At 47.0% G+C, this 26,817-nt stretch overlaps 2 protein-coding genes across 4 annotated transcripts in view; one reads left to right on the forward strand and one right to left on the reverse strand.

Annotated features, from left to right (window-relative positions):
• Positions 1–26,817, forward strand: part of dzank1 (double zinc ribbon and ankyrin repeat domains 1) — a 257,165-nt gene that overhangs the window by 217,474 nt on the left and 12,874 nt on the right. The gene's annotated exons all lie outside the window — the stretch shown is intronic.
• kat14 (lysine acetyltransferase 14) overlaps positions 1–26,817 on the reverse strand; it is a 91,530-nt gene that overhangs the window by 38,821 nt on the left and 25,892 nt on the right. For all 3 annotated transcript variants that reach the window (XM_038803808.1, XM_038803818.1, XM_038803827.1), the window contains 2 exons: positions 22,465–22,586; positions 16,150–16,331 (listed from right to left, as the gene is read on the reverse strand). In XM_038803808.1, coding sequence (XP_038659736.1) covers positions 16,150–16,331; positions 22,465–22,586 — 304 coding nt within the window. The remainder of the gene's footprint in view (positions 1–16,149; positions 16,332–22,464; positions 22,587–26,817) is intronic.

The raw sequence follows: 26,817 nt of genomic DNA on the forward strand, positions 1-26,817 counted from the left end.
GGGGGGGGACTTCAACTGTGTACAGGACCCAACGACGGACAGATCAAACCCCAGAACGGGGAAAACCTCAAACATGGCAAGGGAACTCAGCCACTATATGGAGCAGATGGGAGCAGTAGACCCCTGGAGATTCGCCCACCCGGGGGAGAAAGAATTCTCTTTCTTCTCCCCAGTACACAACGTGTACACCAGAATTGACTTCTTTGTGGTGGGGAAAACGGTGCTTCCAGAGATAGACAAGGTGGAATACTCCGCAATTGTGATATCAGACCACGCTCCACACTACATGGATGTGCGGCTAGAGACGGGAAGGGCCCAGCGCCCCAAATGGAGGTTGGACGGTGCCTTACTAGCTGACAAGGCCTTCAGCGAAAGGATAGCGCAGGCCATAGCGGAGTACACTGAGATCAACCAAAACGGGGAGGTCTCACCCTCCACGTTCTGGGAAGCGCTTAAGGCCGTACTAAGAGGGGAAATCATAGCCTACAAAGCGCAAAGAGATAGGGAGGAAAGGGTGGCTAGGCAGAAGCTGGTCGACTCCATACTGGAGGTAGACCATAAATACTCCGAGGCCCCGACTGTAGAACTCCTGGCGGAGAGAAAAGAATTACAAAGGAACTTTGACCTGCTCTCCACCAGGAAAGCAGTACACCAACTCCGCCAGGCACGCGGGGCCCTATACGAACACGGAGACAAAGCCAGCCGCCTGTTGGCCCACCAGCTGAGAAAGCAGGCAGCCAGCAGAGAAATTGCGCAAATCAGAGATACCAGAGGCACGTTGGAAACAGAACCAGAGAGGATTAACAAAACCTTCAAGGCCTTCTACCAAGAGCTGTACACCTCAGAGCCCCCAACGGGGAAGGCTGGGATGAACCGGTTTCTTGACGGACTGAACATACCAGTTGTGGGAGAGGGCAGAAAACGGGATCTGGAAGCACCACTAGCACTGGGAGAGATCATGGAGAGCATTAGCTCCATGCAGGCGGGGAAGGCGCCGGGACCGGACGGATTCCCGGCGGACTTCTACAAAACATTTGCGACAGCGCTGGCCCCGCACCTGCGGGAGATGTTCACAGACTCGCTAGCTAGGGGCACGTTGCCACCCACGTTAGCACAGGCCTCAATCTCGCTGATACCTAAGAAAGACAAAGACCCAACGGAATGTGGGTCATACAGACCCATATCTCTGCTGAATGCAGACGCCAAAATACTGGCCAAAATCCTAGCCAAAAGGCTAGAAGACTGTGTACCTGAGGTGGTCACAGAGGACCAGACAGGCTTTGTCAAAGGTAGACAGCTGACCGCGAACATCAGGCGCCTGCTGAACGTGATAATGACCCCCTCCGGGGAGAGAACACAAGAGGTGATCGTCTCCCTGGACGCAGAAAAGGCCTTCGACAGAGTCGAGTGGAAATACCTCATAGAGGTACTGGAGCGGTTCGGGCTTGGAACAGGGTTCACCGCTTGGGTAAAGCTCCTGTACAACGCTCCCATGGCGAGTGTACAGACCAACAATACCAACTCCCAATACTTCCAGCTGCACAGGGGCACCAGACAAGGATGCCCACTGTCCCCGCTGCTGTTCGCACTAGCAATTGAACCGCTAGCAATCGCGCTCAGGGCAGCAAAAAATTGGAGGGGGATCCGAAGGGGAGGTAGAGAGCACAGAGTCTCACTCTATGCGGATGATCTGCTCCTCTATATCTCGGACCCACAAAGCAGCATGGACGGAATCATCGCGCTCCTGAAAGAGTTTGGAGCCTTCTCCGGCTACAAACTCAACATGAGCAAAAGTGAGATCTTCCCATTACACCCGCAAGGGGGGGGGGGGGGGGGGGGGGGTGGCAGCACTAAAGGGGCTGCCGTTCAAACAAGCCCGACATAAATTCCGCTACCTGGGGATCCAAATAGCCCATGACTGGAAAGGGATCCACAAATGGAACCTCACCAGCCTGACGGAGGAAGTTAAAAAGGACCTGCAAAGATGGAACACACTCCCGCTCTCCCTCGCGGGGAGAGTTCAGACGATCAAAATGAACGTACTGCCCAGGTTCCTCTTCCTGTTTAGATCCATCCCGATCTACATCCCCAAGGCCTTTTTCAAAGCGCTGGACAAACTCATCATGGCGTTCGTATGGGGGGGTAAAAATGCTAGGATCCCAAAGAAGGTCTTACAAAAAACAAAAACCAGGGGAGGGTTAGCCCTCCCGAATCTACAATTCTACCACTGGGCAGCAACAGCCGAGCGAGTAAGGGGATGGATCCAGGAGCCAGAAGCTGAGTGGGTGCGTGCGGAGGAGGCCTCCTGCATGGGAACCTCCCTCCGGGCCCTCGCCACGGCAGCACTCCCATCCCCACCCAAAAAACACTCCAGCAGCCCAGTGGTGACAGCCACCCTCCAATCCTGGAACCAACTGCGGCAGCAACTTGGCCTGACCAAAATGTCGAACAGGGCTCCCATCTGCAACAACCATAGGTTCAAACCAGCACTGACCGACGCCACCTTCAAAAGGTGGAGGCAGGACGGGGGAACATTGACAGTCAGGGACCTATACACGGACGACAGGATCGCAACACTGGACGAACTGACAGAGAAATTTCAGCTAGCTGGGGGGAACGAGCTACGGTACCTGCAGCTCAAAAACTTCCTACGAAAGGAGACAAGGACGTACCCACAACCGCCACGACAGACACTACTGGAAGACCTACTGGACGCAAGTATCCTAGAGAAAGGGAACTGTAGTGACATGTATGACCGACTGGTAGATAGGGACGACACCGTACTGGACGCAACAAGGAGGAAATGGGAGGACGACCTGGGGATGGAGATAGGGTGGGGACTCTGGAGCGAAGCACTGCATAGGGTCAACTCCACCTCCACGTGCGCAAGGCTCAGCCTGACGCAACTAAAAGTGGTACATAGAGCCCACCTAACAAGAACCCGTATGAGTAGGTTCTTCCCGGAGGTGGAAGACAGATGTGAACGGTGCCAAAGAGGCCCGGCCAACCACGCCCACATGTTCTGGTCTTGCCCCAGACTCGTGGAGTACTGGACAGCCTTCTTCGAGGTTATGTCCAAAGTGGTGGGAGTGAGGGTGGAGCCATGCCCGATAGTGGCGGTCTTCGGGGTTTCAGAACAGCCAGATCTATTCCTGGGGAGGAGGGCGGACGCCCTTGCCTTTGCCTCCCTGATTGCCCGCCGTAGAATCCTGTTTGGCTGGCGGTCAGCAGCACCGCCCAGAGCTGCGGACTGGCTGTCCGACCTCTCGGAATCTCTCCAAATGGAGAAAATCAAATTTGCCATCCGAGGGTCGGACGACGGCTTCCACAGAACGTGGGAGCCATTCATGCAACTGTTCCGGGACCTATTTGTGGCCAATGTACAAGAGGAAGAATAGTCGGGGGAAGGTAGCGGGAGGGGGGGGGGGGGGGGGGGCTACAGGTTCGTTACGGGGGTTCGATGGCTAGCTAAGGCCCAAAACCAAGCTAAATAAACATGTTGAGGGGGGGGGGGGGGGGGGGCGCAGTTACTACTACGAAGATGCTTACCTGTAAATATGTATGTTAATTTTTGCGTGTTTGTTTTTGTTTGTTTTTTTTTGTTTCTCTCTCCTAACAATTTGTAATTTGTTCAATATAAAATACGAAAACTGAATAAAAACATTTATAAAAAAAAATGATCACATTCAGCAACCTTCTTACGTTGGCCGCCAACTGCCTACCCTTAACGAATCCACTCTGGTCCTCCCAAATCACGTCCAGAATGCATTCTTCAATCCTAGAGGACAAGATTTTGGCCAACAGTTTGGCGTCTACATTTAGTAGGGAGATCGGTCTGTAGGACCCTCATCGCTCCAGGTCCTTATCCCGCTTCAGGATCAATGAGATAGTGGCCTGTGACATCGTCAGGGGAAACCCACCTCGCTCCCTTGCCTCATTAAATGTCCTCATCAGCAGTGACCCCAGCATCCCAGAGAACTTTTTATAAAACTTCACTGGGTACCCATCTGGTTCCAGGGCTTTACTGATGGCCTTCAGCCCGATAGTGGCCCCCAACCCTTCAACCAACCCTTTGTCCACCTTTGGGAAATTCAGCCCCCCTAAGAAATGCCTCATCTCCTCCGGCCCAGCTGGGGGTTCAGACACATGCAGCCTGCTGTAAAACTCCTTGAACGCATTATTAACCCCTGCTGAACCTCCGACCAGGTTTCCATTCCTGCCCCTTACTTTCCCAATCTCCCTGGCTGCCTGCCTCTTTCTAAGCTGCTGCGCAAGCATTCTGCTGGCCTTCTCTCCATATTCATAAATCGCTCCCTCACGTTCCTCATCTGCTCCACCGTCTTCCCTGTAGTTAACAAGCCAAATTCCATCTGTAGCCTCCGTCATTCCCTTAAAAGCCCTGCCTCTGGGGTCTCCACACAAGGGAAATACTACAGGTCAACAGAGTTATCAGTCAGTCCGTCTCTGCTCTGTCTACCTTCTCCCTGTGGGCCCGCATTGAGATCAGCTCCCCTCTAACCACCGCCTTCAGCACCTCTCAGACGCAGCCGAGACTTCCCCTGTGTCATTAACTTCCAGATAGTTCTGGATACATGTCCTCAGCCGCCCACACAACTTCTCATCCGCTAAAAGTCCAACATCCAGTCTCCAGTGCGGGCGTTGGCCACCCTCTTTGCTCACCTGTAGGTCAACCCAGTGCGGGGCATGATCCGAGATCATGATTGCTGAATACTCAATGTCGACTAACCCTGTCAGTAAAGCCCTGTTCAGGATTTTTAAAAGTGAATCCGGAAGTACACTTTATGCACGTGTGAGTAGAAGGAGAACTCCTTAATTCTCGGCCGCCAAAATCTTCATGGGTCCAACCCCCCCTTCCCCCCCCCCCCAAATCTGTTCCATAAACCCCTTTAGCTCCTTTGCCATTGCTCGTACCCTGCCTGTTCTTGAGCTCGACCGGTCTTACCCTGACTCTAGTCTTCGAGTCCAGCCCCGAGTGGAAAACCTGTCCGACCCATCCCTTCCTTAATCTAATATGGTCAGTTACTCCAAGGTGCATCTCCTGCAACATTGCCACGTCCGCCTTCAGTCCCCTCAAATGCGCGAGCACACGTGCCCTCTTAATCAGCCCATTTAGCCCTCTTACGTTCCATGTGATCCCCCCCCCCCCCACTCCGCCGATCAGCCATCACCTTTCTTGGGTCGGTCTTCAGCCCGCGCCCCACGCATCCGCAGGCCTGCCCCCAGGCAGCCTCCGTCCCCGACCTTTTTGTCCTACAGCAAAAGTCCCTCCCCCGTCAGCAGAACATTCCCCCCCCCCCCCCCCTCCCAGTAACAGCACCATGCAAACCACCCCCTTCAACAGGCAAAACATCTGCCCACCCCCCACTGTGCTTCCATGAGCGAGCCGGCCCAGCTAGCTTGGTGGCCCCTGCCTATGGCACCAGACATTTTCCCACCTATCGTTCCCTCACCCAACTCAGATACACATATGCAAAAAAAAACAATTCCAACCCAACTGCCCGAAAGAAACACAAAGAAAATCAAAAAGATCCAACATCTAAAATTCACACCTCCATCCCCCATCAGTGCAAATGCAAATTTTAACTCACACAGATCTGCAGCAGGCCCCAAATCAATACAGAAGGCATTACAGATAACATCCAAAAACAAACATTTTTTAACATGAACGCTGCAGCAGAGTTCAAACACCTCAACCCGCTACCAGCCCTTTCCTTCTAGCGAAGTTCATCGCTTCCTGAGGCGACTCAAAGTAAAAATGTTGCTCCTCATAAGTGACCCAATGACAGGCCGGATACAGCAGTCCAAACTTAACCTTCTTCTTGAAAAGTGTGACTTTATCTGGTTGAACCCTGCTTTTCTCCTGGCCACGTCCACACTCAGATCCTGGTATATACGCCGGATGCTGTTCTCCGATTTACAGCTCTCTGTCTGCCTAGCCCACCGTAAAATACACTCCTTCTCCAGGTGCCTGCGGAATCTCACCATCATTGCCCTCTGGGGTCCCCCACAAGCTGCTTCTTCACGAGCGCTCTGTGAGCCCTGTCCACCTCCAATGGTCGGGAGAACTGCCCATCCCCCATTAGCTTCTCGAACATGCCAGCTATGCATGCCACTGCGTCCGTTCCTTCGGGAGACCAACGATTCTCAAGTTCTGCCGGTGGGACCTATTCTCTAGGTCCTCATCCTTCTCCAGGAGCATTTCTGCTGCTCTCTCAGCATCCCCACCTCCAACTCCATTGCTGTTTGGTGTTCCTCCTGCTCAGTCAGTGCCTTCTCCACTTTCTGGATCGCCCGATCCGGAGTATCCAGTCTAAGTTCCAGCCACGCAATCGATTCCTTAATCGGGTCCAAGCATTCCGGTTTCTGCTTGGCGAAGCCCTCCTTTATGAACTGCATCAGCTGCTCTGTCGACCGCTGGGTCGTCGAGCCAAGACCTTTGCGAGCACTCCTGATCCGCCTCTCCATGCGCTGATGTAGGATTCCTCTTGACAATTACGTCCACCATCAATTTTCTGAATTAAAGATCCGATCCGAGCAGGAGCCACCAAATGTGCAACCAACTCCTTCTTAGCCGCCACCGGAAGTGAATATTGGGGTTTCTGTCCAGTATCCTAGCCACTGTTGGGGTCTGGTCTGGGGAATGTAATAAAGTGTAGACGTATCAGAGATCTGATTGAGATTTCTAAGGCGATGAAGGAAATTGATTGTATTGGAGTCGACAGTTTGTTCAATTAAATAGGTTGAAGACCGGGGCTCAGACATTTTAGAATTCTAGATGTCCATGGACGCATGCGACCACAAAACGTGCTTTGGATTAAGCTGCTGCTGCACAAATACGTACGCTGCATACAGCTTAGTACAACAAAGAACAGTTGTTCATAGCCAAGACCGAATACCTTTTTTAAATTTAAAGTGCCCAATTATTTTTTTCCAATTAAGGGGCAATTTAGCGTGGCCAATCCACCTACCCTGCACATCTTTGGGTTGTGGGGGTGAAACCCACGCAGACACGGGGAGAATGTGCAAACTGCACACGGACAGTGACCCAGGGCCGGAATTCGAACCCGGGTCCTCAGTGCCATAGTCGCAGTGCTAACCACTGTGCCACGTGCTGCCCCGAGACTGAATACCTAATGGTATATTTTGCTTTCCATTGACTGGGTGGCCAACCATCACCAGATAGAAGGGGGCTTTCCTTTGTTTTTTTAGTAGTGTGTGGCAGATATGCTTGAGATATCAGGATGTGCTGGTTCATATAGTGGACACCAATTCAGTGAATTCCTTCAAATAATATTTGGAGTTTTTTGAGTTGGGGTAGAGATCAACAAAGCCCTCCTGGGCTAGTTTTGCTCGCTCATATGGGTCGTAGAGGAAGTATAAAGGCTTTTAAAATTCGCTTTTTTATGCCTTTCCCAGATAGGGAGTGTGATAGAGAGGCTGGATGGACCAAAGAGTATCTTTTGTTGTCTGTCATTTTTTGTTTATTTGTATCATTGTTACATTCTCCATTTACATTGTAGGTTCAGAGATATTAATTATCTCAAAAATACAATTGCTGGATTTAGCTCTGTAATGCTTTAAAGGAATGTTCAGCATAGGATGCAAGAAAAGCCTATCCTTTGAATATTGCTCAAGGAATTTAATTTTTACTTCTGACCACAGACTTCTAAATAGTTAACATCCCTTCTAATCCAGTAAAAAAAAAATTTTTTTTAATAAATTTAGATTACCCAATTATTTTTTCCAATTAAGGGGCAATTTAGCATGGCCAATCCACCTACTCTGCACATTTTTTTTGGGGTTGTGGGGGTGAAACCCACGCAGACACAGGGAGAATGTGCAAACTCCACACGGACAGTGACCCAGAGCCGGGATCGAACCTGGGACCTCAGCGCCGTGAGGCAGTTGTGCTAACCACTAGGCCACGGTGTTGCCCCTAATCCAGTAATAATTAACCTGTTTGAAATATGACACCCGAGTTTTGAGTCTCAGCTACAAGCAACTGTCCTCTTCTGTACAGTAAGAAGTCTTACAACACCAGGTTAAAGTCCAACAGGTATGTTTGAAATCACTAGATTTCGGGGCACTGCTCCTTCCTCAGGTGAACAACATGCTGTACAACACTGCACTCAATGGGTTCGAGCAGGAGCAGCTTAATCCACCTGCAAGTTCTGTTTTTGGTCACAAGTTTCCTTACACATCGATCTTACACAGTTCACTGTTACTTTTTCAATCGCAGGAGTGTTTCCTGGTTTGCTGTTGGGAGGGCCTGGGGGACACAGACGCATCTTACACAACACACTAAGGAGCAGATTTGAGAAAATTGCCAGAGGGAAAGGGTTGTTGTGAGGAATGATCATTCGAGGGAAGATTGAGTGGAAAAGATTGCTGTGGAAACAAGGAAAATAGGATCAATGTGACAGAAAACAGAAACATGGAAGATTAACGGAAACAAAGGGACAAATTAACCAAGAATGAAAGAGGAGGAGAGTGACAGATTAAATGTACCTGACAGATATGGAGGACGATAGTATTGCTGAAAAACAAAAAGTAAGGGGAGACACAGAGAAATGCAAAAGAAAGGGAGAGTAACAACGGCATAGGAAATGTATTAGATTAACATAGAAAGGGAGAGCAAAACACAGTAAAAGAGTGATGGAAAGAAAGGGGAGAGTTACTAGCAGAATGAAGGCACGACAATAGGAGAAAATAGGAAAGAAAGGATAGCAGTAAAGACACATGAAGAGAATAACAAATACATAGGGTAGTAACAGAAGTACAATAAGAAAAGGAGAACAACAAGAGAGATAGAAACACAGAAGGGAACACAAAGATCAGAGTAAGAGGCAGACACCATAACCATCATGATTGATTAGCTTCGATTAGCTTACGATCCAGACCTCAGTAAATAATGAGTAGAATTCAGAATCCCTGCCTAATGCATGAAGTTCAGTCCTATATAAGTGAATGACTAAACAGAATTGGGAAAAGTACCAGGCCATATAATTTACATGTAAAAATCCGTATTATTTTTATACAAGTGGATTCACGCACACCCTAGAGCAAGAACTCGCAACTCCACTCGACTCTCCAAACCTTCTTGAGCTAGCTCCGAGGAAGGAGTTTAGAGTTCCACTATGCCCAGCAAGTGAAATAATGTGTATGTGTGTAGAGGGCGGCACGGTAGCATAGTGGTTAGCACAGTTGCTTCACAGTACCAGGGACTCCAGTTCAATTCCCAGCTTGGGTCATTGTTTGTGCGGAGTCTGCACGTTCTCCCAGTGTCTGCGCGGGTTTCCTCCGGGTGCTCCAGTTTTCTCCCACAAGTCCCGAACGACGTGCTGTTAGGTGAGAATTCTGAATTCTCCCTCAGTGTACCCGATCAGGCGCCGGAATATGGCGACATGGGGCTTTTCACAGTAACTTCATTGCAGTGTTAATGTACGCCTACTTGTGACAATAATGTTTTTCTGATAGCAGCTCCCATTAGTTTAGTCATTACCGGGTAAATAATGTTGAAAAATAAAAATAATTACAAATTTCATGAACAACATTTCAGGACAAATCCTAAGGACAACAATTGAAGAATGTGCTAACAGATGGCAAAAGACAAAACTCCAACAGTTGCGGACAGGTCTACTGTGTGGAATGCAGTGTGAATGCTGTTGCTTTAAATGGCAAACACAATCAAACTAACTGGTTTTAGTAGAACCTCTGCTGAAAGTCCTACCTTTGACAGCAGTGTTTACACCAGCAGGCTTTTGTTTCTGTATTTCTGCTAGCAGGAACTGAAGCACTCTTCCCCACCCCATTCAAACAGCCAACCAGTATTCAATTATTAAATTATACAGACCTCTGGACAAAGTACTGCTGCCAGATAGTAACAAAGCTACCCCCTAACAGCAACACAAGGTTCAACAGGCTCATTGATTACTTCTAAGTCACCACTGTTTGCTTATTAAAAAGATATTAAGAGCCTTGCTGATTTGTGATAAAATATTAACTGAATAGTAGCTAACAAATATTACAACTTCAAATGGCCAGCTAAGTAGGGCTCATTTTATTGCTTCAATTTTGTAGCCAACTACAGGTATGGGATAATTTTTACTTTGAGCAAGTGTAAATCAGATGATATTGGATCAGCTGCCTGTTATATACCTCTCCTGATTTTCATTTCTATTAATGTCAGTGCTCACCCAGTGGGACAATAAAAGGCCAACGTAGTTGACCGCAGCACACTTGCTTTGAAAAGAATAAATTGGGTACTGTTGCTGCTCCCTGTTATCCGCCGATGCCTAGTGAGTACAGAAATCAAGTGGACATAGTGTTTGGTTTCTGCTGTGATGTCCCCAATAAAAATTTAGCCAATTAGCAAGACACATAGATGAACAATAAATTGGGTGAGATCAAGCATTTCCGTGGAACCACAACTAGAGAGCAGCCATTAGCTTAGAATATAGATACAGCCCCTTTTCAGACACATACAGAGAGATGTGTATATAGTACACACACTATAACCAAGATATGCAAGACCAACCCAAAGTTACTCCTTCGCAGGAATTCTGGCAATTTTGTATAGACTGGTGAGGCAAGTGGACCAAATAAGGTCCCGGGGAGGAAAGGTAGAATGATCAGGGTACTGTGGAGTGAACAAACACATTCCCACTGCTCCTGGCCCCAGATGAATATTTAATAATTGATGATGGCCGCTTTTAATCTTCAGCAGTTCCACACTTCACAGAGGGATTCTAGAATAGAATACACCCAAAAGTGAAGGCCCAAGGCCCGTTTTAGGTGGCTGCCACAGATAACTGAAAAATGGCCTGGCTCAGTTGGTTGGGCGTCTTTCGTCCTTTGGCGCGTGGAACAATGATCCCTGAAATTGCTTTTTACAACAACAGAATGAACTCAACGCGGTCCAATTTCCAGGCCAGCATTTTCAGGGGTAAAAGAAAAAGACTCGGGGGAATAAAAACTAACTGAAAAGTAGGCACCTTTCTGCACAGTTTAAACAGTTTTTGTTATAGCAATACACAGGTAAATGGGGAAAAAGGAAACTTACCCAAACTTCTGACACATCAAAGCAAGTTGCAAGGTTCTAGACTACAATTCACATGTTCTCACAACATACTTTTTACTGGCCCCAAACAGGTGTTTATAATGACATGTCCCATCTTTACAGGCCTGATCATTATATAATTTTTAAAAAAATTTTGGTTCAAAACTTTTCATTAAAAAACAGAACAAGTTTATTCCAAAGGCCTTTTTTAAGGGCACAAGTTTGGGGGCATTGGTAACAGCTCCTCTGCCGTTCTCGCCGGACCACTTCTCCTCAAGCCCAGTGGTAGTGGCGGCCCTAAGAGTTTGGGGGCAGTGGCGGAAGCAGATGGGAGTAGAGGGAGCGTCGGTGTGGGCTCCAATTTGTGGTAATCACTGGTTTGTCCCGGGGAGGCTAGATGGGGGGTTTCGGAGGTGGCAGAGAGCAGGGATCGAGAGGCTGGGGAATTTATTTATTGATGGAAGCTTTCTCTGTTTAGAGGATCTGGAACAGGAGTTTGAATTGCCGGGAGGGAATGGCTTTCGAAATCTGCAGATAAAGTACTTTGTGCGAAAGCAGATTTTGACCTTTCCGCTTCTACCACTGCAGGGGACAAGGGGATGGGGGAGGGGAAGGTATCGGAAATCTATAAATAACTTATGGAGTGGGAGGAAACCCAGATAGGTGAGATAGAACATAAATGGGGAGATGAGCTGGGAAAGGAGTTAGAGGCGGGCCTGTGGGAGGATGCCTTGAGCAGAGTTAATACATCCTCATCATGTGCCAGGCTCAGCCTGATACAATTCAAGGTGGCTCACCGGCCACACATGACGGTGGCCCTGATGAGCAGGTTTTCGGAGGTAGAGGACAGGTGTGTGAGTGTGCAAGAGGGCCCACAAATCATGCCCACATGTTTTGGGCATGTCCGAAGCTTAGGGGATTCTGGCAGGGATTTGCGGATGTCATGTCCATGGTACTAAAAACGAGTGTGGAGCCGAATCCAGAAGACCCGGGGGTCCAGATGGCGAGAGAGGCTGACGTTTTGGCCTTTTCCTCCTTGGTACCCCGGAGACGGATATTGTTAGCGTGGAGTGACTCGAAGCCCCCAAAATCAGGGGTATGGGTTAGCGGCATGGCTAGGTTTCTCAGACTTGAGAAAATTAAGTTCACCCTGACAGGATCAACATTGGGGTTCGTTCGGAGGTGGCAGCCATTTATCGACTTCTTCGGAGAAAACTAAACTGTCAGCAGATTCAATAAGGTGGGGGGGGGGGCGGGGAGTCAGGCTATTCTTTGTCTAGATTAGGCAGGAACAGTGGGAGATGGAGGGGTGTGTTACGCACTGAATTATGTTTACATTTGTATTTGTATCTTTCACTGTTATAAAACCATAAATGCCTTAATAAAATGTTTGTAAAAAAAAAACAGAACAAGTGTAAGTTGATAGGAATTCAGGGCCAGCACTTTCCTGTAAGGACTGCCCATTGGGCAGATGCAGCATGGGTTCTGTTGGAACCAACAATTCTACGGACACGTGCTTGTAGGATTAGAATAGCGGTTTTAATATACTCACAACAGAGCCAGCCGGTTAGCCATTGAACTTTCGGTGAACTGGCCGGCTGACCATGTGGCACTGATCTTTATACAGCAGCTCCAGGGGGAGGAGTCCTGGGCGGAACCAAGGGAGAAGCCCAGTACAATTCTCGAGCATTCCCAGAGCTATTCCCCCTGGTGGTCAGGTAGTGCAACTGCACTTACAATATAGGCACATGTATATACAGATTATAATCCGGTGTGAATCACATTCACCACAGGTTCATAAAGGGCAGGTCGTGCCAAACTAATTTAATGGAATTCTTTGAGGACATTACCAGTGCGGTAGGTAACAGGAAGCAATGTGTCCAAGTTTGCAGACGACACTGAGATGAGCGGTAAAGCAAAAAGTGCAGAGGATACCGGAAGTCTGCAGAAGGATTTGAATAGGTTAAGTGAATAGGCTAGGGTCTGGCAGATGGAATACAATGTTGACAAATGTGAGGTTATCCATTTTGGAAGGAATAACAGCAAAAGGGATTATTTAAATGCTAAAATATTAAAACATGCTTCTGTGCAGAGACACCCAGGTGTGCTAGTGCATGAGTCGCAAAAAGTTGGTTTACAGGTGCAACAGGTGATTAAGGCAAATGGAATTTTGTCCTTCATTGCTAGAGGGATGGAGTTTAAGACTAGGGAGATTATGCTGCAATTGCATACGGTGTTAGTGAGGCCACACCTGGAGTATTGTGTTCATTTTTGGCCTCTTTACCTGAGAAAGAACGTACTGGCGCTGGAGGGTGTGCAGAGGAGATTAATTAGGTTAATCTCAGAGTTGAGGGGATTGGATTACGAAGAGAGGTTGAGTAGGCTGGGATTGTACTCATTGGAATTTAGAAGGATGCGGGGGGAGCCTTATAGAAACATTAAAAATTATGAAGGGAATAGATAGGATAGATGCGGGCAGGTTGTTTCCACTGGTGGGTGAAAGCAGAACTAGGGGGCATAGCCTCAAAATAGGGGAAGTAAATTTAGGACTGACCTTAGGAGGAACTTCTCCACCCAAAGGGTTGTGAATCTATGGAATTCCTTGCCCAGTGAAGCAGTAGAGGCTCCTTCATTAAATGTTTTTAAGATAAAGATAGATAGTTTTTTTGAAGAATAAAGGGATTAAGGGTTATGGTGTTCAGGCCGGAAAGTGGAGCTGAGTCCACAAAAGATCAGCCATGATCTCATTGAATGGTGGAGCAGGCTTGAGGGGCCAGATGGCCTACTCCAGCTCCTAGTTCTTATGACTTATAAGTACGGCAAGTTTTAGGAACTTGGATAACGAGAGATATGAGCCGAGTCAAAAAGAGAAAGGTAGCATTTGTCAAGGCTAGGAGGCTGGGTACACACAAAGCAATTATGGAATACAAGGAAAGTAGAAAGAACGTTAAGCAAGGAGTCAGGAGGGCTAAAAGGGTCATGAAAAGTCATTGGCCAGCAGGATTAAGGAAAATCCCAAGGCTTTTTATACACATATAAAGAGCAAGAAGGTAGCCAGGGAGAGGGTTGGTCTACTCAAGGACAGGGCAGGCCAGTGAGCCTTACGTCAGTGGTAGGGAAATTATTGGAGAGGATTCTTCAAGACAGCATTTACTCCCACTTGGAAAATGAGTGGACGAGAAAATGAGTGGACGTATTAGAGAGAGGCAACATGGTTTTAGGAAGGACTTGATCAAGTTTTTCGAGGAAGGGACGAAGATGATTGATGAGGGTAGGGCAGTGGCTGTTGTTTACATGGACTTCAGTAAAGCCTTTGACTAGGTTCCTCATGGCAGACTGGTACAGAAGGTGAAGTCGTATGGGATGAGTTGTGAGCTGGCAAGATGGATACAGAACTGGCTCAGTTATAGAAGTCAGAAGATAGCAATGGAAGGGTGCTTTTCTGAATTGAGGGCTGTGACCATATATATATATATAAAAAAATGATTGAGGAAAACGTAACTGGTTTGATTAGTAAGTTTGCGGATGACACAAAGGTTGGTGGAATTGCGGATAGCGATTGGGACCGGCAGAGGATATAGATTGGTTGGAGACTTGGGCGGAGAGATGGCAGATGGAGTTTAATCCGGACAAATGAGAGGTTATGCATTTTGGAAGGTCTAACACAGATGGAAAATATACAGTAAACAGCAGAACCCTCAAGTGTATTGCTAGGCAGAGGGATCTGGTTGTACAGGTACACAAGTCACTGAAAGTGGCAACGCAGGTGGAGAAGGTAGTCAAGAAGGCATATAGCATGCTTGCCTTCATCAGCCGGGGCATTGAGTTTAAAAATTGGCAAGTCATGTTGCAGCTTTATAGTTAGGCTTTGAAAAGGGTACAGAAGAGATTTGCCAGGATGTTGCCTGGTATGGAGGGCATTAGCTATGAGGAGAGCTTGGAGAAATGGGGTTTGTTCTCACTGGAACGACGGAGATGAAGTGGCGACCTGATAAGAGTTTAAAAGAGATGTACAAGGCAGGTTATTTTTTTTATTTTTTTTTTTTTTTTAAACACAGAGGGTGGTGGGGACTTGGAACTCGCTGCCGGGGAAGGCGGTGGAAGATACGATAGTGACTTTTAAGGGGCATCTTGACAAATAGGATGGGAATAGAACGATATGGTCCTCGGAAGGGTAGAGGGTTTTAGTTCAGATGGGCAGCAAGGTCGATGCAGACTTGGAAGGCCAGCCGGTTCCTGGGCAGTCATTTTTTTTGTTCTTATAGATCATAGAATTTACAGTGCAGAAGGAGGCCATTCGGCCCATCGAGTCTGCACCGGCTCCTGGAAAGAGCACCCTACCCAAGGTTAACACCTCCACCCTATCCCCATAACCCAGTAACCCCACCCAACACTAAGGGCAATTTTGGACACCAAGGGAAATTTATCATGTCCAATCCACCTAACCTGCACATCTTTGGACTGTGGGAGGAAACCGGAGCACCAGGTGGAAACCCACGCACACATGGGGAGGATGTGCAGACTCCACACAGACAGTGACCCAAGCCGGAATCAAACCTGGGACCCTGGAGCTGTGAAGCGATTGTGCTATCCACAATGCTACCGTTCTGCCTTCTTTGTTCTTTGTATTGCACTGTGCACCCCAAATGTTAAAGGAGTTTTAACTTGAACAATCGCAGCTGCCTGCGCTGCTTCTTGTTCTGATCCCAGTTTCGGATTGCTGTTGGGAAATTATATTGGAAGTAGACACTTATCACATCTTCTGACAGCATGAATGGAAACCTTGTTCATTCACGAGATCCCTGGTGTGGAACTTTATAATGTATCAAAGGGGAAGTTCTTCCCATGCCAGTACTGAAGCGGTCTATAACACTCAGTTCTGAAGTTTAACGTTGTAGAGTCAAATATCCACTGCTTTCTGACTAACTATGATCTCATTCATCAGTTTACTATTAATTTTAATGTCTACAATGTGGCTGTAAGCGTTTCTATGCACCTAGTGAAGTGTTAGAGGTACATTTTGATTTCCCCTCCCTTAAAATCTAAACAAACATCTTGTACAAACCCACCTCTTGCTTTCAGCATGGTACTTGACGGCCTCTCTCCTTCTGGCCTCATGACAGGAGGTTTGTTGTGGACGAGCTTCCACCAACCTGGCTCGCCAAACTGCTGAGCTCCCGAACGGAAATGCATGGGGCTGCCCACAGACAGGCAGCCTGCCACAGTGCTCCACCAAGTCGAGGTCTTTTTCCTGAAACACAATGAGTACAAATATGACAAAAGTGAAAGAAAGACTTGCATTGTTAAAATGCCTTTCATGATCCCAGGACACCCCAAAGCTCTTTACAGCCAATCAACTACTTTTTGAAGTGTAGTCACTATCATAATGTAGGAAAACGCAACATTCAATTTGTATGCAGCAAGTTTCCACAAACAGCAGTGTGATAATGCTCAGATCATCTGTTTTTTTATCCCATCCTTAAAGTTACAAAGCCAATGTGCAGGGTAGACAGGCAAACCCTTAATCCATCTCATTGCTTGCTCCAAAAATCAAATCAAATTTAAATTGAAGCCATTTATGGTCTCCACAAGAGACGTGCAAGATCCAAGCTGACAAGAAAAGGCATTGCATCTCATCTTGGGCTTGATCTGATGCTTGATCTTAGCGAAAAGACCAGGAAGTGATCAATACATCTATTTTAATTATATTAGAATCCATAGAATCCCAGCAGTTCAGAATGAGGCCATTTGGCCCATCCAGTCTGCACCGAACATCCAAAAGAGCACCATACCTGGGCCCAGTCCCCCACCCTATCCCTGTAACCCCACCTAAAATTTGGACACCGAGGGGCAATTTAGTATGGGTCAATCCACCGAACCTGCACATCTTTGGACTGTGGGAGCACACGGAGGAAACCCACGCAGACACGGGAGAATGTGCAAAATCCATACTGACAGTGACCCAAGACCGGAATTGAACTGAGGTCCCTGATATTACAAGCCATCGCCATCTACATTCTCTCGAAGAGGATCTCCAAGCTATGCTTGACACCTTTGCGTAAGAATACCGAAGAATCTATCGCAGCCTCAACCTCAAGAAAGCTCAAGTCCTTTACCAACCCACCCCAAGGCAAGATTCAGTCCCTCCCACCATCAGGATCAATGGAGAAAGGATGCAGTCGTTAGCACTGCTGCCTAATGACACGAGGACCAGGGTTCGATCCTGGCCCCAGCTCACTGTCCGTGTGGAGTTTGCACATTTTCCCCGTGTCTGCATGGGTCTCACCCCCACAACCCAAAGATGTGCAGGGTAGATGAATTGGCCACGCTAAATTGCCCCTTAATTGGAAAAAATAATTGGGTACTCTGAATTTGTAAATTTTTTTTTTTTAAAAGATCAATGGAGAAACTCTGCCAAACGTAGAACATTTCCCCTATCTAGGAAGCTACCTCTCATATGTGATGAATGTAGGAATTTCATATATATTATATCGTATGTATTTGGTGCACTAAGGGTTAAAAGCCTGGGTTAGTATGCGACTGCTGCAGTCATGTTTTTGAAAATCCTGGTTTGAAAGGCAGCCAGGTGTTTTGGAGAGAGAGCATCGTAAAGGTAAGATCATAATTCATTTCAGCCAGGGATATTGTTTGCTGAAGTTAGTCTAATGAAGTTTTGTTTCTATTAAGAGGGTTCCGTGGGGAGTAGATAACAAGAGACATTGTGTTCAGCTTAGTAAGATGAGAGGAGCTAGGGCTGTACCAAGACTCTAGCATGCAGGCAGACTTTAGTTTTGGCTGGAACGCAAGCTGAGAAGCAGTTTCTAAAGAATACTGCCAGAGATTCTGCATAGTTTTGACAGGGTGTCAGGTGTCTCTCTTTCAAGCAGTCTCAAAAGATCTCTCTCTCGCAAAGTGATTTAAACAAGACATCTCTTTACAGCAAGTATTCCTGGGTTGGCTGAACATATTCAAAAGTGGATTGTGAACTGAGATGGGTTTTTTTTGAGCAGAGATAATGATAGCAGTTGGGATTGTTTGTTTCACTATATAATCGAGCATTGTTTAACTGGTAATTGAAAGCTATTGTCTTCATGATGTTAAGGTTAGTAATCCTGTGTTAGGGTTTGTTTTAATATACCATATCCCTATTTGTGCATGGAATCATTCCTGGAGCAAAGTATCCTTCCCTCAGTCTTACAAATTAAAATTGGTGATAAATATTGGCCAGACACTGACTCAAAATAGTCTTCTCTTCTAAATAGTAACACAGAATCTTGAACATTAGCTCGAGAAGATAGGAGTGAACTTGATTTAACATCTCGTCAGAAAAACACACCACACTCTCTCAGCAATGCACTAACATGGCAGTTTGAATTATGTGCTAGAACCTAAAACCTCTTGATTCAGAGGCGAGAGTGCTACCACTCAGCCCATGGCTGACACTGTGATACACAATTAACATTACTGTCCAAAGCTAATTTGACATGTTACATTATTGTAGCTACAGTTTCCTCAATCACACACATACTCCTTACAAAAATATTACAAATATAAAACACTGACATTTTGCTTTTTTTAAAACCTTCGTTTCTAAAATGTTCCTCCCAACTTTTCTCCATTTCCTAAAGTTTCTGATCTTTCCTGCATTCTCTTTCAACTAGAAACTCATAGCCATTCAGGCTGTGAATGTTTCAAAGGTGGCCATCCTATAACTGCAATAGGATAGGTGGGTCTAGAAATTTTCTTTGCCAAAGTTGAGTGGGCCATAGTAAAACATGGCAACAATAACTAAAACTGGATAATAAATATCTTTCAGGACACTATGCACAACAAGCCAATATTTCCATGTAGAGGTACGAGCCTGGGTGCCATGGTAACGGCGCCGCTGACGCTCTCCCCTAAGAGGTTTACCACGAGCCCGGTGGTGGCGGCGACCCCAAGAATCTGGGGACAGTGGAGACAGCATAGGGGGCTCGATGGAGGCTCCACTGGGTGGCAATCATCGGTTCATCCCGGGGAACAAGGATGGGGGTTTTAAGGGGTGGCAAAGGGTGGGCATCAGTAAATTGAGGGACCTGTTTATTGGCGCGAGGTTTGCGGGCCTGGAGGAACTGGAAGATAAATTTGGGCTTCCCCAAGGGAACATGTTCAGATACTTGCAGGTAAAGGGGTTTGCTAGGCGACAGGTAGAGGGATTCCCTTTGCTGCCCTCGCAGGGGACGATGGACAGAGTGCTTTCGGGGGTGTGGGTCGGAGAGGGGAAGGTGTCTGACATCTATAAGGTAATGCAGGAGGTGGAAGAATCGTCAGTGGAGGAGCTGAAGGCTAAATGGGAGGGGGAACTTGGGGAGCAGATAGAGGACGGGACTTGGGCGGATGCCTTGGAGAGAGTCAACTCTTCCTCTTCATGTGCGAGGCTTAGCCTCATCCAATTTAAGGTGCTGCACCGGGCCCACATGTCCGGGACTAGGATGAGTAGATTCTTTGGGGGTGAGGACAGGTGCACCAGGTGTTCGGGGAGTCCAGCGAATCATGCCCATATGTTCTGGGCATGTCCGGCACTGGAAGAATTCTGGAAGGGGGTGGCGGGGACGGTGTCGAGGGTGGTTGGATCCAGGGTCAAACCAGGCTGGGGACTCGCGATTTTTGGAGTTGCGGTGGAGCCGGGAGTGCAGGAGGAGAAAGAGGCCGGTGTTCTGGCCTTTGCGTCCCTAGTAGCCCGGCGGAGGATCTTGCTACAGTGGAAGGATGCGAGGCCCCCAAGTGTGGAGACCTGGGTCAATGACATGGCGGGATTTATAAAGTTGGAAAGGGTTAAATTTGCCCTGAGAGGATCAGTACAAGGGTTCTATAAACGGTGGCAGCCTTTTCTGGACTACCTGGCTCAAAGATAGGTATCTTGGTCAATAGCAGCAGCAACCCGGGGAGGGGAAAGAGAAAGAGAGAGAGAGAGAGAGAGAGAGAGAAGTGGGGGGGGGGGGTGTTCCTAATTATAGTTTCTATATTGTTTTTTGCTACGGTTGTGTAACTTAACACTGGGTTAACTTAAGTTGTTGTTAATATGTTGGGTTGTTCATTGAGGAGGGGTGAAGGTTTATGATTGTTGTTATTACTGTTATCGTTGGTATTTTAGTATGGTTTGATGTTGTGTAAATTCAAAATTTTTCAATAAAAATTATTTTTTTTAAAAACAAGCCAATATTTCTCATTGATGATCCGCTCCAGATTCACAGCTAGATACACAATATATCCTTAATATCGGGGCAAGATATAAAAGAACTTCCTGAGGAGGGAAATTAATCTTCTTTTAAAAATATAGGATATACGAACAATATAGGAAACTGCATTATTAAACAGGGATTCAAATTTCATTTGATTTTCAGCTTGGTATAACATTTTTGTCCTCTTTACATATTTCCTTCTTACTTGAAGACAGTACAATGTTTGAGCTAAATTCCGGTTGCTATTGGGTGGGTTTTATTGAATTTGAAGAATCTTCAATCACGCAGCCTAGTCACATACGCACAATATATCTACCTGGAGTTTGTTATCACGCTTACTTCCTATTTAGGTGTCACAATTGTGTCTCGTCTTGGTTAACTGGCATCTCATCCCTGCCTGCTTTCAATAATTCTGGTTTCCTCTTCTGAGGGCCGCCAGGACAGTCTTCCTCCTCTTCCACTGCCTCCTTTGTCTGACTATGGGTCTCCAGCTGGCACTCTTGCTCTCTATGGCTTTCATCCGTTTATAACTTTGAAAGAAATGCATTCCTCCGATTTACATTTTGGTGCTACACACATGCTTGCTTTATAAATCCTTGGGGTCAGGGCAGCACGGTGGTACAGTGGGCTAGCCCTGCAGCCTCACGGCACCGAGGTCCCAGGTTCGATCCCGGCTCTGGGTCACTGTCCTTGTGGAATTTGCACATTCTCCCCATGTTTGCATGAGTTTCACCCCCACAACCCAAAGATGTGCAGGCTAGATGGATTGGCCACGCTAAATTGCCCCTTAATTGGAAAAAATGAATTGGGTACTCTAAATTTTAAAAACAAAATCCTTGGCGTCACCCTGTGAAGGTGAAATGTGAAGGTGTAGGCACAAAACGTGACAGTGTAGAGGGGAAGGAAGATAAGAGCAAATTGGACAGCAAGGGTAGGATGCAATATTAGCAGACCAAGATGCAAAGAAGCAGGGCATAAAATACTTTGTGGTCTGATCCTTGCTCCTCCAATCCGAACATAACCGGGACCCAAGTTCAGCTTAATAGCTATGTTTTGACTTCCAGTAAGCAACAAATCACTTGCTTTAAAAAAAATCACAACTTTCTTACAATTTAAAGGATAGTTGTAGTTTGTATGGAGTAATAGACATAGAACATACAGTGCAGAAGGAGGCCATTCGGCCCATCGAGTCTGTACCGACCCACTTAAGCCCTCACTTCAACCGTATCCCCATAACCCATTTTCGGTACTAAGGGCTATTTATCATGGTCAATCCACCTAACCTGCACGTCTTTGGACTGGGGGAGGACACCGGAGCACCCGGAGGAAACCCACGCAGACATGGGGAGAACGTGCAGACTCCGCACAGTGACCCAGCGGGGAATTGAACCTGGGACTCTGGCGCTGTGAAGCCACAGTGCTATCCACTTGTGCTACCATGCTACCCTTTCTCTCCAACATTGTGTGGAATGTACTGCTGGGCTTCCAATAGTACTTTGCGAACAAGCAGCCCCCGTAAAATAATCTGTAATTGATGTTATGCCTTGTGTTTGGAATAAAATATCTTTAAAAAACAAGGTGTCTATTTTGTGTGGATAAAAGGAGGAGTGTTGCAGTGTCAGAAGACCTACAAGTTACCGAAAAGGGGCAACTGCTGAGCTGACTCGGAAGACTGAATAGAAAACAGGAATAAGAAAATAGTGCAGAATTGGAATGGAAGCAGCAAGCATTAAAAACTTTATCTGGGAAACATGACTCTCACTGTGATTTATCAGGGTCATTTCTAACAAAACTGACTAAATCATCCTCTCTTTTTACCTCCCAATTTTCATGCCTAGCCAAGTAACATAAAATGAAACTTATAGAAGTGCCAAGACGACCCATGTTTGATGGACAACCAATAACGCAGCAAAAATCAACATTTGATAAATGCCTAAATGGAAAATGATAGAACCACAAGTGGCAATTTATAGATTCATCCACTTCTATGATGTGTAAAAATTGCATCTTTCGGTTGGAATTGATTGGTCGGCATAATTATACTGCTTCATAAACCAATGAATGCACTAGACAAAAACCAAACCAACTCTGTAATCAACTCAATTGTTGCACACTGCATGAGAATTATCATTTTCCAGGCACTGTGTGGTGCTTTCATTTTACCTGTTTCCCAATAAGAAGGCCCAATGTTTGTCAATAAAAGCACAAATATCTTCCTTCCAGCGGAAGTAACCTTGGCGACCAGTTCCTTCCAATGACAAATTGTACATGGCCAACATCACAACCTGAGAAAGGCAGAAAGCACAGGCTTAAATCATCCCTCACAGGAATCTACGAAAAAGGGAAGACTTCCATTTATACCACACTTTTCACAAGCACAGGATGTCCCAAAGCACTTTAATCAATCACAGAATAAATACAACACTGAGGGTGGTCATTCATTTTCCCCGGACTTTTTGCAGAGCAATCCAGTTAGTCTCATTGCCCTTCCCAATAACCCGGCACTTTTTTCTCCTTCAATTGTTTCCAATTCCCTTTTGAGGGATATTATTGAATCCAAAGATCTGTTGTTGGAGTCAGAATACCTAGCTAAGATATTAAATGAGTACTTTGTGTCAGTGTCTACCAAGGAAAAGAACTTTGTCAAAGATATGGAAAATTAGGCTGCTGGAATACTGGATGAGCTAAAAATGGATAAAGAAGCAATACTAAAAAGTAAATAAGTCACCCAGTCCAAATAGCATGTATCTTAGATTACTGAGGGATGCAAAGGTAGAAATTATAGAGGTGCTGATCACAGTCTTCCAATTCTCCTTAGATACACGGGTAGTGCATTTCATTCATTTTTAGTAGGATTTTCTCCAACTTCATATTTAACAATCCTTTTAGAGTCTAGTTCTATAGCTCTATTTATTCGCTTATATCAATGTACTCCATTACTTTGTTCCCCAATACAAAAATGTGGGGATGTCCACTGCACACCTCCTGCCAATTTTGAATCTATTCTCCTTTTATAGGCTTTATATTTTTCAGGTTGACACTCAGATGCGATACTGAAGGATGCGATCCTTTGCACTGGCATCTGTGCTCCGCCACAATTAAAAATAAGATAACTGGACTTTCGGTGACGGTGATGTGCTGAGTGGACATATATCAGGTGGCACTCCTCCAGACCATAACGAAATAGGCATTTTTAGGCAAATTTTGCCCGAAAATTCGAAAGCAACTCACCCTTAACTGAGAAAAGAAAGGAATAGAACCAGAATGCCAGCGGGGGAAAAGCTGTTTTGAAGTCGGTTTGTGCGTGTTCTCAGAATTTTGTATCTCTTGCCCGATGGAAGAAGTTGGTACAGGTTGAGGGAACAAGATGGCGCCGCCAGCAGCCATTTTGGAGGGTCTTTAAACAAAGGGATCCCGGCAGTGCAACTGTACACACAGTTGACTGCCATGTTGGATGCACCCTGGACAAAGCCTCATGGTGAGAACGGAGACTGCGATCATTTTACCCGTCCACCAGGTAAGTATGGTTGATCCCGCAGGAAGGAGTGGACAGAACCCCCCCACTCCAGGATTATCACCTGGAATGTCTGGGGACTTAACGGCCCAGTGATATCCAGAGCCTTCGCCCATTTAAGAACTTAGAACAGTGCAGAAGGAGGCCATTCGGCCCATAGACTCTGCACTGACCCACTTAAGCCCCGACTTCCACCCTATCCCCGCAACCCAATAACCCCTCCTCACCTTTGTTTTGGACATTAAGGGCAATTTACCATGGCCAATCCACCTGACCTGCACATCTTTGGACTGTGGAAGGAAGGACGTGCAGATTCCGCCCAGCCAGTGACCCAGTAGGGAATCGAACCTGGGACCCTGGCGCTGTGAAGCCACAGTGCTAACCACTATGTTACCGTGCTGCCCTAAGCCGAGAAGTTTGAAAGCTGACAGTCTTCCTGCAAGAGACACACCTGAGGGAGAAGGACTAGCTGGGGGAAAGGAAAGGCTGGGTGGGATAGACTTATCACTCGTGTTACGGGACGAGGGCTAGGTGGTAGCAATACTGATTAGCAAGAGGACGGTGTTCACGGTGACAAGGATGGTTATGGACCCATGGGGATGGCAGAGTGGCGTACTGGTTAGCACTACTGCCTCACAGCTCCCGGGAACTGAGTTCAATTCCATCCTCGGGTGACTGTGTGGAGTTTGCACTTTCTCCCCATGTCAGCGTGGGTTTCCTCCGGGTGCTCCAGTTTCCTCCCACAGTCCAAAGATGCGCAGGTTAGGTGGGTTGACCAGGTTAAATTGCCCCTTAGTGTCCAAAAGGTTAGGTAGGGTTACTGGGTTATGGGGATGGGGTGGAGACAAGGGCTTAAGTAGGGTGCTCTTTCCAAGGACGGGTGCAGACTCAATGGTCCAAATGGCTAAATTCTGCACTGTAAATTGTATGATTCAATGAAACACCTATGATTCCGATACGTCATGGTCAGTGGTGTCCTGCACGGTGCATCGGTAGTTCTGGTAAACGTGTACCACCCAACTGGGACAGCATGGATTCCATAAAAAAGACCATGGCGAAAATCCCCAACATCGACTGATCATGGTGTGTGGGGGGGGGGTTTGCGATCAAACCCCAGAATGGAGAAAGAGACAGGCATGGCTAAGGGAGTTGGGATCTTTCATGGAGCAGATGCTCAATGTGGACTTGAAGATACTCGCAAACGTCCTGATAGGAGACTGGAAAACTGGGTATCGGAGGTGGTTGCAGAGGACCAGGGCGGCTTTGTCAAGGGTAGACAGCTAACTGCAAAAATCAGGCAGCTGCGAAATGTAATAATTATCCGATTCAGGGAGAGAACACCGGAGGTGATCGTCTCCCTGGATGCAGAAAAGGCCTTCGACAGAGTCGAATGGAAATACCTCGTGGAGGTACTGAAGCGGTTTGTGCTTGGGCCGGGGTTCACCTCGTGGGTGAAACTCCTGTACAATGCCCCAATGCGAGTGTTCGGACCAAGACCACTAGCTCTGAATACTTCCAGAGGCACAAGTAGGGATGCCCACTGTCCCTGTTCTCGTTCGCCCTGGCATGGGACGCAAGAGACCAGAAGGGCATCCAAAGAGGAAGCAGACAGCTCAGAGTCTCACTCTATGCGGATGACCTGCTCCTCTACATCTCGGACCCACAGAACAGCCTGAAAGTAATCATGAAGCTCCTGGAAGAGTTTGGGGCATTCTCAGGCTACAAACTCACCTGGGCAAGAGCGAGACATTCCCAGTGAACCCGAGCGGGGGAGGGACAGAGTTGGGAAGTCTACCATTCAAACTGGCCCAAAGCAAATTCCACTACCTGGGGATCCAGATAGCCCAAGACTGGACACAGATCCACAAGTGGAATCTGACCATTCTGGCGGAGGAAGTTAACAAGGACATCCCGCTTTCCCTGGCGGGGAGGGTGCAGACTGTAGTAACCTCTAGGCAAGGCCTAGAGATTTAGGCCCGATTAAAATTGGTTATTTCAAATTAAAGAATTCGCCCAATGAAATTGGAGATCGTAAATGAAAGAATTGGGCATTTTAAAATCATACTGCAGTCAACCCTCAGGCAGGCTGTTGGAATTCAGACTTGACCAAAGTCAAGTACACAACCAACAGACAAGCTGCCAGAACATAGATCATCATAGAATTTACAGTGCAGAAGGAGGCCATTCGGCCCATCGAGTCTGCACCGGCTCTTGGAAAGAGCACCCTACCCAAGTTCAACACCTCCACCTTATCCCAATAACCCAGTAACCCCACCCAACACTAAGGGCAATTTTGGACACTAAGGGCAATTTAGCATGGCCAATCCACCTAACCTGCACATCTTTGGACTGTGGGAGGAAACTGGAGCACCCGGAGGAAACCCATGCACACGGGGAGGATGTGCAGACTCCGCACAGGCAGTGACCCAAGCCGGAATCGAACCTGGGACCCTGGAGCTGTGAAGCCATTGTGCTATCCACAATGCTACCGTGCTGCCCCATGTCTGAGCCTGTCCCATCAATCACCCATCGAAGATCATCATACTCTACTGTGGCCCAGGAGGAGATCATCGCACCACATTGAAATGCATCAGCCTATTGTTAGAAGCCCAGATCAGGCCAGACTTACTTTCACCTTGGAGTTCCTGCCATAACCTTATATTGCAACAGGTCACATGTCAACAACCCATAGATATGGACGCCTGGGGGCGGGGCCCTGGCATCCTGTCAGGCAGACATCAAGAAACTCACTGGGTATTAGGACCCCTTCCAGAGACCTCATTGGCCGGAAGCCAGAGAAGTTTCTGGAAAGGCAGGGAGTGAGATAAACGTAGGCATCTCAAGACACACAAGCTGCAAAGACTGGGTGTGTGAGGTGACGATGCCAGACCAGATGGAAGGAAGGAAGCAAGGAAGAGGCTGCCAGCGAGAACCACCTTTGTGAAGATGGGCCAGAGGAATTCCAGCGATCAGACCCACAGCCTACAAAGCCACCTTTGCAG

This window comes from Scyliorhinus canicula, chromosome 1 (assembly GCF_902713615.1).
Source record: "Scyliorhinus canicula chromosome 1, sScyCan1.1, whole genome shotgun sequence".
In the NCBI taxonomy this organism is placed as follows: Eukaryota; Metazoa; Chordata; class Chondrichthyes; order Carcharhiniformes; family Scyliorhinidae; genus Scyliorhinus; species Scyliorhinus canicula.